The 14,652-nt window shown below is 39.4% G+C and overlaps 1 protein-coding gene across 5 annotated transcripts in view; it reads left to right on the top strand.

Annotated features, from left to right (window-relative positions):
- SGPL1 (sphingosine-1-phosphate lyase 1) overlaps nt 1-14,652 on the top strand; it is a 62,186-nt gene that overhangs the window by 15,214 nt on the left and 32,320 nt on the right. For 4 of the 5 annotated variants that reach the window (XM_009245511.4, XM_024253123.3, NM_001133504.1 and 1 more), the window contains 1 exon segment: nt 11,249-11,414. The exons of the other annotated variant lie outside the window; for it this stretch is intronic. In XM_009245511.4, the coding sequence (XP_009243786.1) occupies nt 11,249-11,414 (166 nt within the window). 5 annotated transcript variants of the gene reach the window in all.

Below are 14,652 nucleotides of genomic sequence, written 5' to 3'. Positions count from 1 at the left end.
AGGCCTGGTTAGAAGGGAAAATGTAGACTCTTAAGCTTTTTGAGACGAACTTCTCAGATACTGGATCTCTTGACTCACATAGTGGAATTTTGGGGGAAGTATGTGGTTTGCTTTTTGTCTCCTAAGAAATGATGATTCAGTTTCCTCAAACATTTCTCACAGTCACTACTGGTTGCTTGGAATGGCTGTCTGGTTTTGTTGCTCAGTTCTTACTTCTTTAATGACCTAAGAGGATTTTCCCTTTGGGGTTGTGATGTGTTTTTGATGATAAACTTTAATGCCTTTGGAGGCTATAAAGACAATAGTATTTTCTTACCTGTTTACTTTGCACTTTGAAGTTCTGTAGACTGTAATATGAAAGAAAATCAGATTAAATTAACTTTCCTTTCTGGTTTTTTTTTTTTTTTGGTGGGGGGGCAGAAGTTGATAAGAATAAATAATACTGAGTCTCTTCTGTATTTTAACTTCACTCTCTAACCTGAGGCTCAGTCCTTACAGTAACATTTGAACTGGGTAGAACAGATTTTTCTTTTCCTCAACAGCCCATTCCTGCTGTAATTTATGGTCCTTCTGGAAAAAGTATTGAGCGTTGAATAGTTCAGGAAAACAAATAACAAATTCTGTCTTCTTTGTAGGATTGTGGGATAGAAGATTTTCATTTTTATTAGTATCTGGCCAAAGAATAAATATTAGGCAGGAACAATGAATTGATATCTAGTAGAGTGACGTGACTGGGCCCTGACTTTTAACACTTCCCAGGAAGGCTTCGTGGATGTCTTTTCCCTGCTACCTGAATACCGGGTAGCCATTAAGTTTGGTGATTGGGTGTCAGTAATGTGTTAAGTCAGCTACTGGGTCATCTTTTAATAAAAGAAAAGGATGGAGAAGAGAATGGATTCTTAAGCAGTGTTGCCTGTCAGAATCACCTGAGGGAGGTTTACAAAATACACATTCTGTACTCAGTGACCCTGTGAGTGGGGTATTCTGACCCAAGAAGATGATTCATTCCAGGAATCATCCTTCTTGGATGATATTGATGTACCCCCACTGGCTTAATGGAAAGAATATTGAAGAAGATAGATTCTCTTGGGGGCTGTGCCTCTAGTTTGAAACCAGGGAAGGCACATTTTGGTATTAGTCTGTGGCCTCAGTTTCTTCATCACTGAAATGAGATTGGACTATATAGGTGGTCTCTGAGGTTCCTTCAGACAGTAACATTTTATGATTTTGAAGACAGCTCTTCTGAAGTACTTTTCAAACTAATTTCTTTCCGTCTTTCTTTTGTAAGCAAATAAGTAGTATGAGTGTAAGTCTCTAGTTCAGAGAAGAATGAAGTTTGCAGTTCGAGAAGGCCATGCAATAGCAGTTCACTTCCCCAAAATTCTCAGCCCTTGTAGGACGCCATTAGGTCATGTGGAAGTTCTGTATGCGGAAGTTCTGTATGCCTTCACTGGGAGCGTAGTGAAGATGAGAGCCTTTCCTTTGGCTCTTGGAGTAAACTAGCTGACAGGACTTTGAGAACTGTTGGTCTCCTGATTTGTGCCACTGATAATTTGGCTCTGGAAAACTAGGCAGTGGAAAAAACAATGCATTTTAAACCAGAAGTTTTGAGTCCTGGCTCCGCTGTTTCCAAGCTTTGTGACCTGTAGGCCTCAATGTCTTCATCTGTGAAGGACAGATTCAGCTCTGATGGCCTATGATGTGATGAAACTTGTGAACTTGTAGGCAGAGTGCCACTGTGTGCAGAGTCCAGTTACAGATAACCAGCCATTCTCCTCTGCAGATTCAACCCACTGTCACTGTGTCTTGTTAAGCTTAAATAGGAGAGATGTGGGAGAGAGGAGGCAGAAACATCCTAGGATCTTGCAAAACAAAACTGTCAAAAGTATAGGCAATATCATAGTTACTTTATTTGAATACACGTTGAGTTCCTGCTGTGTTGAAGATGCTGTTTTAGGCAGTGTAGGAGATAGAAGACTTATATTCTCCTCCTAATTTGTATTCTTATCAGCACCTGGTACCATAGAGCGTTCATATATTAAAATTATTTGGTTGTTCTCCCTAACCAGAGTTGAATTCTTTCCTTCTAGGACAAATTAACTCATAATGCAATAGGCTAATGCAGTTTGGCCCTGAGTGACTCTTGAGAAATACCCTGAGTTGAGGCACACTGGAAACGTGGCACATTAGAAATGCCAAGAAGAGGCCAGGTGCGGTGGCTCACGCTTGTAATCCCAGCGCTTTGGGAGGCCGAGGCGGGTAGATCACGAGGTCAGGAGATCGAGACCATCCTGGCTAACACGGTGGAACCCTGTCTCTACTAAAAATACAAAAAATTAGCTGGGAGTGGTGGTGGGCGCCTGTAGTCCCAGCTACTTGGGAGGCTGGCTTCAACCCGGGAGGTGGAGTTTGCAGTGAACCGAGATTGCGCCACTGCACTCCAGCCTGGGTGACAGAGCAAGACTCCGTCTCAAAAAAAAAAAAAAAAAAAAAAGAAGAAATGCCAAGAAGACATTGTACAGGAGAATGAAGGGAAACTTTCTGTAGGGAAGTAGCTTTCCCAGAAACTTGACTCTATAATGAAGCTATAGAGATCAGTAAAATCATTAGGGCATTACTGTTCTGAACATTTCCTTGAGTGAATAACAGACTTACACTCAGGGCCCTAGGTCTCTGTTGTGGCCCAGCAAGCTGCATTCAGACAAGGAGGCAGTTTGAGAGGTATGAGTTATTATGGAAGCCTGAGAAAACTGGTTTGTGTGCACTTCAGTTTTGACCATACAACCTTCACTCACTTAGCACCGTGCAGTAATCCACTGAGCAAAATTGCCACATTTTCCTTGGCAGGGAATCTGTGTGCCTGTGGCAGTTCAGAAATTATTTGTAGAGTGAGTCAGCCTGTCAGCAGGAATGTTTTTCTTTGATCTTCAGCCTGTTTTTCTTTAATGTGAGCAGAACAGTAAAGAGAGAATACATTGGAATATCTTGTTGGTTCCCCTGTTTGGCTTTACTTACAGCTCTTTGGTTTTCTTCTTTTGGGTCATACTTTTCCAATTAGTATGTAGGTATTTATGATGTTTTCAAGCCGTGAGCGATGGTTCCAGTGTCTTGTGGAATTCAGCTCTGAGTGTGAAGTCCTGACTTTGCCTCTTTCTATCAGTTTGACTGAGCAAGTCACTTAACCTTTCTTGACTTCAGTTTTCCCCATCTATAGAGTGATACTGCACACTGGTTTCTTTTCTTTTCTTTTTCCTCTTCCTTTCCTTTTCCTTTTTCTTTTCCTTCCCTCTCCCTCTCCTTCTCCCTTTGCCTTTCCCTTTCCCTTTCCTGAGATAGAGTCTCACTCTGCCGCCCAAGTTGCATTGGAGTGCAGTAGCATGCTCATAGCTCAATGCAGCCTCAAATGCCTGGGCTCAAGTGATCCTCTTGCCTCAGCCTGCCGAGTAGCTGGGACTACAGGAGTGTGCCACCATGCCTGCTGTTTTTTTGTTTGTTTTTAGAATTTTTTTGTAGGGATGGGATCTTGTTATGTTGCTCAGGCTGGTCTTGAACTCCTGGCCTCAGGGGATCCTCCTGCCTTAGCCTCCCAAAGTGCTGGGATTACAAGTACTTTATAATGTGTAAATGGCCTGTACATTCTTAATCTAATAGCCTCATGAGGTTATAAAATACAAATAAAATAACATGAAAGCCATTTAGAGTTTTAAGTTATATAATACCATTATATAATTAAATTTTAATAAATTTAAAAGATAAAATTATTTTTATAAAATAAATTTATTTTTAAAATTTTAATTACGTTAAAAAAATTTAATGCTTTTTTTTTTCTTTTTTTTTTTCAAGACAGAGTCTTGCTCTGTCACCCAGGCTGGAGTACAGTGGTGCGATCTTGGCTCACTGCAATCTCCGCCTCCCAGGTTCAAGCGATTCTCATGCTTCAGCCTCCTGAGTAGCTGGGACTACAGGTGTACGCCACCATGCCTGGCTAATTTTTGTATTTTTAGTAGAGACAGGGTTTCCCCATGTTAGCCAGGCTGGTCTCAAACTCCTGACCTCAGGTGATCTACCCACCTCGGCCTCCCAGAGTGCTGGGATTACAGGTGTGAGCCACCGTGCCTGGCCAAATTAAAAAGTTAATTCTTTTTAAGTGCTTCACTCTTTCCTGTGCATGTTGTCTTGACTTCTTTTTCTAAATTAGTTTTATTCCCTCTGTAATCAGAGGGTCACCAGATCTTTGAGTTTTAGAGGGAAGAGAAAGTTTTTAGTGAAACAAGTGGGTGAACTCTGATCCCTGTAAAATAGTGCCTTCATATAGTAGGCACTCCAAAAATAATTGTTGAATGACTGAAACTCTTAAACAGCAGTAGGCATATGTATAGCAGAGACAACATTACAGAGTAGAGCTCTTTCTAGGTTGGCATGGTAGATAGCTCTGAGGGACTACCTGAATGGAGATGCCATTGCTTTTGAATAAAACAAATATACATGGTGTCTTAGTCCATTTTCTGCTGTGATAGCAGAATACCAGAGATTGGGTAATTATAAACAATAGAAGTTTATTTGGCTCATGGTTCTAGAGGCTGGGAAGTCCAAGAGCAAGGCACCGATATCTGGTGAGGGCCTTCTTCTTGCTGAATAATAACATGGCAGAAGGGCAAGTGAGCACGCGAGCTAGAGGGGATGGGCCAAGATGTCATCCTTTATCAGGAGCCCACTCCCGAGATAATGGCATTAATATACTCATGAGGGCAGAACCCTCCTGCTCTAAGTCACCTCTTAAAGATCCCACCTCTCAACACTGTTACAATGGCAATTAAATTTCAACGTGAGTTTTAGGGGGGACATTCAAATCATAACAGGTAGTTAGCCCTGTTGAGTAATGGAGAAAGGATTGTATTAGTTCCAAGGAAAGATGCATCATCCAGTGTGGGTCTGGAAATATTTGCCAGATGGCTTTTCTCTTTTAGTAATATTCATTTGTAGAATGTTTCTTTAGGTATAAATTGGTGTTAAGTAATTTAATAAGGAAAAAATATCGCTGCCTAATTGGTATTTGGTGATGAACAGTACCAGTTCTTAAGATTTTTTTGGAGGTAGCAAGGGGTGGATAGTGCTACTGTTGGAAGTTTGCTTATAGAATCTTTTGCTCTCTTGAAGTGATTTGGAGATTAAAAGAGTTTAGTATCATTGGGGATAGCTGTGGTCTACGGTCAGTTAGGAAGTAACTCATGACTAGATATCCTGGGCTTATTACTTCAGATCATATTCCTGACCTCACAAAAATGTTAAGAGAATAAATCTTAAGCATAAAAAGCACTGAGATTGTGTAGAGTGGAAAATAACATTAGTGTTAGCTCCCTCAGTGTATTACACAACCACATTCTAAATTTAAGGAAGCCAGAAGTAAAATCACTCTGAAGCACTGCTTTTAAAACTGCAGATTATGATCCATTTAGAGGGACACAAAATCAGTTTACTAGATCAAGCGTTAAAGAAGGAAGAAATAGAAATGTGAGTACATTACAAGTAATAAGGTGCTAAGTATTATTTTGGAAACTTTCGGTTTTATATCTTTCTGTTTGTACATGTATTAGATTGTGTTGTAAAATACATTTCTTTGGGACTGTATTTTACAACACAGTCTCATACACGTAGAATCTAATACACATATTGGAACAGTTTGAAACTCAGTGGTCTAACAAGTAGCATACCCCAAATTTACAATATTTGTAGCCTTCTGCTGTTGGATACATTCACGACAAGGTCTTGCACCCTTAAAGTGAAGGCTGAAAGAGTTTTATGTCATTGGGGCGAGTGGGCTACCAAGCTCTCATAAATTCTAGGAGCTGCCTTTTGTCTAATGATTAGGATTATTGAGTACTATTTTGATGCCTTTTGGTTATCATCTGAAATGTAATCATTGAATTGGAAATGGAATAAACAAGAGAAAGGCTAGTTTACTCATTATTTGACAATAGCTCTTTAAGGTAGTTAATATTATGAATATTCCTACTACTAAGGTTTATAAGAGTTTGTTTTTTTCTTTAATGTTATACTTTAAAAAATATTATTCATTCACTGGGCAAATAATTTTTTTTTTTTTTCTAGAGGAATACCTTTCCAATTTTATAACCGTGAAGGAAGGAGTGTTTTACTTGTAGAAACTGTACCGAAACTACTGTTCTATTAAGCAAGGGTTGGAGATAAGCACCCCTGTCCCCTGTCCCTGCCCAGGCACACACATATACAGATACAGCTTATTTTATGACTATGTTGTTCTTGTGTTTCTTCTTCTAGATAAAGCCATAAAGATTGATGAAATAATTTACCTGGAGTTGCACAGTAAGCTAGTGGCCTTCGTGGATGACCATTCATAGTTCTTATATTTCCAGAGACACAATACATTGATAAAGTTGAAATAAACAGAAGCCTAAGAATTATAAGTATATATTCAGAGATATATAGACAAAAAAGTACTAAGTAAAAAGACATAGTGGGAATAGTAATTATAATCACATTAACTTCTGTGCCATCTCTATCTAGATCAGGGGTGTCCAGTCTTTTGGCTGTCTTGGGCCACATTGGAAGAAGAACAATTGTCTTGGGCCACACATAAAATATACTATTGATAGCTGATGAGCTTAAAAAAAATAAAAATTGCAAAAAAACAAGTCTCATGATGTTTTAAGAAAGTTTACAAATTTGTTTTGTGCTACATTCAGAGCTGTCCTGGACTGCGTGTTGGACAAGGTTGATCTAGATGTTTATCTGTAGTCATGACCTAACTATATAATTTTAGTATGTTACACATGGTACCATGTATCCAGGGTAGATCCTGCCAAGAACATAAATTGTGAAAAGAAAACTCTTGGGATGCTGCTGGATTGTAATGTGTTACTCCTCTGCCCATGGATACTGAAAATCAAGAATTGGAAGGGTACTGAATACTGAGTCAAAAGGCATGCGTTCCTAGACTCCACTTAATCACAAGCATGTCTGTATGAGCGTAGTCATGTCATTTCACTTTGGGGTCTCTGCTTGTAAAATGAAAATGTTAGACTTGATCTTCCAGGTTCCCTTCAGCTCTTAGATTCTGTGCTTCCCAAGGGCTAGAGTATTGCATCAGGACCCAGCCTGGGGTTTGTGCTGTTTTCAAGGCCCTAAGGAACTGCATCATCCTTTAACTGCATCACCCTTTAGTCCAAGGAGATAGGATACCTTACGCCACAGATCCCGATAATTCAGTGAGCTGTGAGTGTTGTGAGTTGCATCTACACTGGGGACTGAGCCTAGGTTGTTTGTAGTAACACTAGGAGGACCTTAGAATGATGCCAGGAGATGTAATTTCTGTGATCAACTAGTTGACTACTCAAAAAGCTTGTCAGGACCCATCCAACTACAGTGTCATTCTGTCTTTGGTGTTAAAGAATTTAGATATATCTCCTTTTAAAGGACCCCCTTTGAATTTAAGAATTGCCATTATCTTCGTAAGAATCAAAGCAAATACAAAGAAAATATATTCTTGCTGAATATAATTTTTAAATGTTAGTGAGGAATGTCTTTATATCTTAATTTTAAGGCTTTTAAAAATTAGTTTGCATTTGCTGGTTCTTTGCTGTCACCCTAATACTAGTTATATTACTTTTTTGCTCAGTGCCATGAATTGTTCATAATATCTGTAGTCATCTTTTGACATTGGTAACTTCTGTTTTCTGGGTGAATTAGGAATTAGTATCACCAGAAGAAAAGCTAATCTGGATAATTGTTCTTTCATCATCTCGTTCATGCACAGTATTTAACCATCTGGTTTGACCACAACTTTCACACTAGACGAGTCTTTATAATGATAGAAATCATGACATACTTTTGATGATAGACTCCTCTGGTCTTTCCCAGGTTTTGGCTGGTATTGCCATTGCTTTGGATTGAGGTTGCTGATGCAACAGTGGGCTCTGGGGAATGGCCACCAAGAACTATTGGGGAATTGCAGATAAACTGTCTTCATGGGTAGCCCTCCAGGGAACCTAATAGTTGTCTAATGTTAATTACCTTATACCACAGTCTAATTACTAAGAGTATTGTCTGAGTCCATTCAGGCTGCTATAACAAAATGCCATAAACGTGGTGGCATATAAACAAAAATCCGTTTCTCTCAGTTCTGGAGGCCAGGAAGCCCAAGATCAAGGCAACAGCAGATAAGTGGTGCCTGATGAGGCCCACTTCCTGGAAGGTGGCCTTCGTAAAAGTGGTTCATAGAAAATGTCTTCTCACTGTGTCTTCACATGGTAGAAGGGGCAAATTTGCTCTCTGGGGGTCTCTTTTATACAGTCACTAATCTTATTCACGAGGCCTCTGCCTTCATGATCTAATGACCCCCCAAAGGCTCCCTCTTCCTCCTACCATCAGCTTGAGGGTTAGATTTCAACATATGAATTTTGGGGGGACGTAAACATTCAGTCCATTGCAGATATAAATGTTTTCAACAAGCATTTGTTGAGTATCTGTCCTTTTTCTAAGCTTTCGTGTCCTACTAGAACACTGGATGTGGATATCCAGTAGGAATATATTTGTCAGTGTCATTATCTTTTTCTCAAAACATCGTCTACCTTCTTTACCTTCCCTTCCTCTTCTAGTCTTACCATAGTTAATAGTGATATTAACTGTTAACATCATAGTTAACCAGTCTGTCGAACTTGAACTTGAAAATTTTGAATGATCTATACCCACACCAGACAAAATTACTCACATACTTAAAAATCCGTGCCTTTTGTTTTGTTTTGTTGCTGTTGTTTGTAATTTATTTATTTTTACCTGATACTATGTTCTGGAAATTTTTCTATGTAGTTCATGTAGATCTGTCTTCTTTTTAATGTTTCATGGTATGGGTACATAAAATGCACGTATTATAATTTATTTAACCATTCTTCTGTGGGTGGACATTTACATTATTTTTTCCCTTTTGTTATTACAGAGAATACTGAAATGAATATCCTTGAACACGTTTATTTGTATACATGTGCAAAGTATGTGGACGCCAAAAAGTGAGATTGCTAGGTCAAAATGAATATGCGTTTAAAGTGTTGATAGATACCAACAAATTGCTTTACAAAAGTTCCTATCAGTTTATATATCAGTTTTTCTAAGTCCTTTTTAAACACAGACTGGATTAGCCCATTCTTGCATTGTTGTTAAGAAATACCTGAGTCTGGGTAATTTATAAAGAAAAGAGGGTTAATTGGCTCATGGTTCTGCATACTTGTACAAACATGGCTTCAACATCTGCTTCTGGTGAGACCTCAGGAAGCTTACAATCATGGCGGAAGGCGAAACTTGAGCAGGCACGTCACATGGCAAGAGTGAGAGCAAGAAAGAGAGAGGGGGGAGGTCCTAGGCTTTTAAACAACCAGATCTCACGTGAACTAACTGAGCAAGAACTCATTTATCACCAAGGGGATGGTACTAAACCATTCATGAAAGATGCGCCCCCATGATCCAGTCACCTCCCACCAGACCTCATCTCCAATATCGGGAATCACATTTCAACATGAGATTTGGAGGATAGGCATCCAAACCATATCATGGACCTAGCATACTTCTCCCAGCCTCACGTCTCTGATTTAAGTGTTCACTCATTTACTTGGGCACTGTCAGCCACTGTCCATGTTTGTATTCAGTATAAATTGTGTGCCGGGCACTCTGCCACATGTTGGGGATTTAGCACTGGATGAGACAGAAATGGTCCCTGCCATCATGTAGCTTACATTTTGCCACATAGAACTTTTGCCATATGCAGACTCTTTTTATGCATTTGCAGCTACTATCCTCTCTTTCTGGTGTGACTTTTCCTTTTGACTTTTCTACTTAGAGAATTTTCTTTCATCCTTTTAACCAGCTTAAATTTTGCCCTCCGTCATTATCTTTATCCCTTCAGAGTTAGATAGTCCTTCCTCAGTGCTCCATCTTGGCACTCATATGCTTTTTGTGGCTATTCCCCTGAGAAGTTTTCGTGATTTGTTTATATATGTATGTGCTTGTGTGTGTGTGTGTGTGGACACACATCTACCTCTTGCATATTAGATTGTAAACTCAGTATAGACTTGGAACTATGATATGTACCTGAACACTTCCCCAGCTTACTGCCTTCAACCCTGGAGATGCTTAATCAGTGTTGATTAAGTGAATGAATAGTAAACTATAAAAGGACCTTAGTTTGTACAGGGCATTGTAGGGGATTGTAGATATGAATAGAACTGGTCTGTCTTCAAGGACCTAACCATATAGTCAGGGAGATAAGAAACAGATGAGTAGACTGCAAGGCAGGTTGTGATAAGCTCTGTATAGGACTTATCACAAATGAGTACTGGAGGAGAATTTAAAGGGAGAGAGGAATTCTCGTGAATGAGATACTCTGGTAAGTTTACAGAGGACAGGTTTTTTCTTGCTCGTACCAGGTGTTGTGAGGAATACACATGATGGTAAGATATGGTTGCTGACTGAGAGATTATAGTCAAGTAAGGCCTTAGAGCAGGCATTGGTAAATTGTGGCCTACGAGCCAAATCTGGCTGTTGCCTGCTTTTATATGGTCCTTGTGCTAAGAATGATTTTTACATTTAAAAAATTGTTAAAGAATATTTTATGAACATGAAAATTATATGAAATTCAAATTTTGGTGTCCATAATTAACATTGTGTTGGAACACAGCCATGTTCCTTTGTTTACGCACTAACTGTAACTATATTTGTACTCCAGCAGCAGAGATGAGTAGTTGTAAAGGAGAATGTTTGCTTTGCAACACTTAAAATATAAAATAATTTAGTATCAAGCTCATTACAGAACCAGTTTGCTGACTACTGGGGTAGAGAATAGGAAAGATTCAAATAGAGAAGAGAAATGACATTCATATTGGGGGTATTAGTGTGAGTTAAGAGAGTGGGACAGTGATTCTGGCAGTCATATAGAAACTTTAGGGCTGAAGTGACGATCTAGCTTAACCCTCTTACTGTATAAAATAGGCACAAGATTGAAAATAGTCTCAAAGTCCACTAGCTGTTAAGTGGCAGTGGAGTGCTGCTGGAGTGACTGGTACAGAAGCCTTGAGGGCTGTAGATGATAATAAGATTATTGCTGAAGAAGGGCAAGATCGGGAATGACCTTGCCCTTGAAAAATGAGAGTTGAAGTACAAACTAAGAACAGACTTCTTTTCTCTCTCTAAATGTAATGTTTCTATTTTTCACTTGTATTTCTAGAAGGCCTTTGAGCCCTACTTAGAGATTTTGGAAGTATACTCCACAAAAGCCAAGAATTATGTAAATGGGCATTGCACCAAATATGAGCCCTGGCAGCTAATTGCATGGAGTGTCGTGTGGACCCTGCTGATAGTCTGGGGATATGAGTTTGTCTTCCAGCCAGAGAGTAAGTATGCTGTCTCCTCTGTAAAGGTATAGTGGTGTGTCACTAGCCTCAAACTAATTGCTGAGAGATAGGTCTACTTTATTGCCTTTTGGTTGGTTGGTTGGTTATTTTTGAGATGGAGTCTCCATCTGTTGCTAGGCTGGAGTGCACTGGCCTGATCTTGGCTCACTGCAACCTCTGCCTCCCAGGTTCAAGTGATTCTCCTGCCTCGGCCTCCCGAGTAGCTGGGACTACAGGCACGCGCCACCACGCCCAGCTAATTTTTGTATTTTTAGTGGAGACGGGGTTTCACCATGTTGGCCAGGATGGTCTTGATCTCTTGACCTCATGATCCGCCCACCTCGGCCTCCCAAAGTGCTGGGATTACAGGCGTGAGCCACCACGCCCGGCCCTGGTTTGGTTCTTATTTTTAAAATCGGTTTAAATGTAAAGCAGTACTTTGTCTTCTGATTGGTCAAGTTATAACAGGACTCTTGTATAACTAATACTCCTTACATTGATTCTTTTTTTGGATTTGTAGTTTATGTAAAAACGCATCAGAATTAGTCATTGTAAGGATCCACAGAAATCTCAGTATGGCTTAAACCTTTGGTACCAGTTTCTTCCCTAGAACATAATTATGTCACCTGGAGTTCCCAGAGCAGGAATTTATTGCTTTCATTTTGTGCTATCCTTTTCAGTAAAGATTAGGTGAAATGGAACAGCACTTATATGGTGACCATTCGAGTGCTTGTTATGTGCCAGGCACTGCATCAGGCTGTGGGGATATCTGCGCAAGTAGTACAGGATCTCTCTCCTCTTGGAGTTGAACTTCTGGTATCAGGGGATCGTATACTTTGAGCTTCCTAGAAGTGACTCAGTGCCAGATCAACATGGGGAAGAAGAGGCCACTTCTCAGGGTGCAGAAGATGAGCAGTCTCAATGATCTGCTTCTGAATCTTCCACCTTTGCTTAGGATTAAGCCCCTCTTCTGCCCACCCACCTTTTTCCCGCCTAGAAACCTGGTTGCGTGTTACCTTCTTATGAGTTATTTTCCTCTGCAGTCTGCGCTTGGTAAGTGTTGTTAGTACCTAAACACAAGTAGTAGATTTGGTGCTGGATGTTCTATAACACTCCCCTGCACCCTTTCCCCACTCTTAGTAGGGTATGGGAGTTAACTTCCTTGGGATAAGAAAACAGTAACATTGAAGATAATCATTAGCTGTTTCTCATTTGCTTGAAATTTCCCCACCACTTTGCTTCCCTGATAACACCTGTTTAAAAGGGCTCTTTAACTGTGTTTTTTCTGCTTTTCTTCTCTTGTTCAAGGAAAGTCAATTTAGAAGCCAGATTCCGTTTTTATCTCTTTACCCTGCAAATAGCTTCTTAGCCATTTATGGCGCAGTAAACATTGCAAAACCTGACAACTAAGAAGCAAGTTCCAACTGCTTAGAGTTTTTAAATTAAAGTGGAAATGAGACGTGACTCTCCTGTGTAAATCTGTAGCTCACTCCAGCTTTAAAAACCTTGTCCTCAGTTGCTGCTCCTAGTCCTTGCAAGATTTTCTGATAAACTCTAAGAAATTAGACCGGCCAGCCCTTCCGCTGCATCTGCTCAATGGTTTGGATATGGATGTAGCTTGTGTCCTTCTGCTCATGCTTATTCCTTTCCTAGGAAGTATTCAATTCAGTGAGTAAGGGGCCCATTTCAGAGGATTCTGAGGGGTAGCAAGAAATGTACTTTCTTTTTATTTTTTAACTTATAATTTAAAAAAAATCAGTCTCTGCTTATCCATCTTTCTATTATAATAAAATATATACAACATAAAATTTACCACTTTAACCATTTTTAAGTGTACAGTTAGTCCTGTGGCAGTAAGTACATTCACATTATTGTACAGGCATCACTATTACCAGAACTTTTTCATCACCCCACTGGAACTCCATTTTAATAAACATCAAATAATAACTGCCCATTACTCTCTCCTCCATCCCCTAGAAACCACCATTTATTGTACGCCTTGTTTTACAAATGCACTACCATTCAAACGTGGTACATTTATGAAATAAGGCTAAGCTTAGAGATCTGAGATTTATATTTTACTTGCTATGATTAATACTAACTTTAGGTATTCTTTTTAAAACAAATTTTAAAATTAATTGGCAAATAAACATTGTTTATATTTATCATGTACAACATATTGTTTTGAAATATGTATACCTTGTGAAATGGCTAAATTGAGCTAATTAACATGCATTACCTCCCATATTTTTCTTTTTTTGTGGTTAGGTATTTACTTCTGTTTTCAGTTCTGTAGCTCACTGTGCCATACATTTTGCTTAGCTAATAGTAGAGACACAGCCATCTTAGGTTCTGATACTTACCTGCTTTTAGTGGTCAAAAAGGAATTTGCTGGCCTCTGAGAGGCCAATTTGCCGTGAGAAAATTGTTAGTCGTAGTATACTGATGAGATATGCCATCTAAATCCTTGTGGGCTGAACTCCAAGCCATTTGAGGTTTTTTTTTGTTGTTTTTTGTTTTTTGTTTTTGAGATGGAGTCTCGCTCTGTCACCCAGGCTGGAGTTCAGTGGCATGATCTCGGCTCACTGCAACCTTTGCCTCCCGGGTTCAAGCAGTTCTCCCTGCCTCAGCCTCATGAGTAGCTGGGATTATAGGCGCCCACTACCACGCCTGCCTAATTTTTGTATTTTTAGTAGAGGTGGGGTTTCGCCATGTTGGCCAGGCTGGTTTTGAACTCCTGACCTCAGGTGATCCGCCCGCCTCAGCCTCCCAAAGTGCTGAGATTACAGGCCTGAGCCGCCATGGCCAGCTGAGTTATTTTGTTTCTAAAGATATAAAACAAAAGCAGTACATACTCACTATGGAAAAGTTGGACAATATGGATATATAATAAGAACAAAATTAAAATCTTATTACTGAAGGATACCACTATTGTATTTCTCTGTTTTTATATCTGAATCCAGTTTCAACCATATAAAATGTAATTTTGTAAAAAAAAAATCATTAAATGTTGACAATTTTATAAAATTTAGCACATACACACAGAGCACACTTTCATTTGGTAACTTCCAACTTGAATTTTAGACACAGATAAGAATGTCTTCCCTCCAGAGATCAGGGATAATTTTGAAAGAATATTCATTTTTTTTAGCACTTGCTTACTTGCCATGTGTTGCTGAACAATCAAGTTATTTTTGGTTACACTGCACTAAAGGAGTCTGAAGTCTGGACTAGTGAT

The sequence above is a fragment of the Pongo abelii genome, chromosome 8 (assembly GCF_028885655.2).
Source record: "Pongo abelii isolate AG06213 chromosome 8, NHGRI_mPonAbe1-v2.0_pri, whole genome shotgun sequence".
Taxonomy (NCBI): Eukaryota; Metazoa; Chordata; class Mammalia; order Primates; family Hominidae; genus Pongo; species Pongo abelii.
Note: the sequence above shows the minus strand (reverse complement) of the source record. Positions and strands in the feature narration are given on the sequence as shown.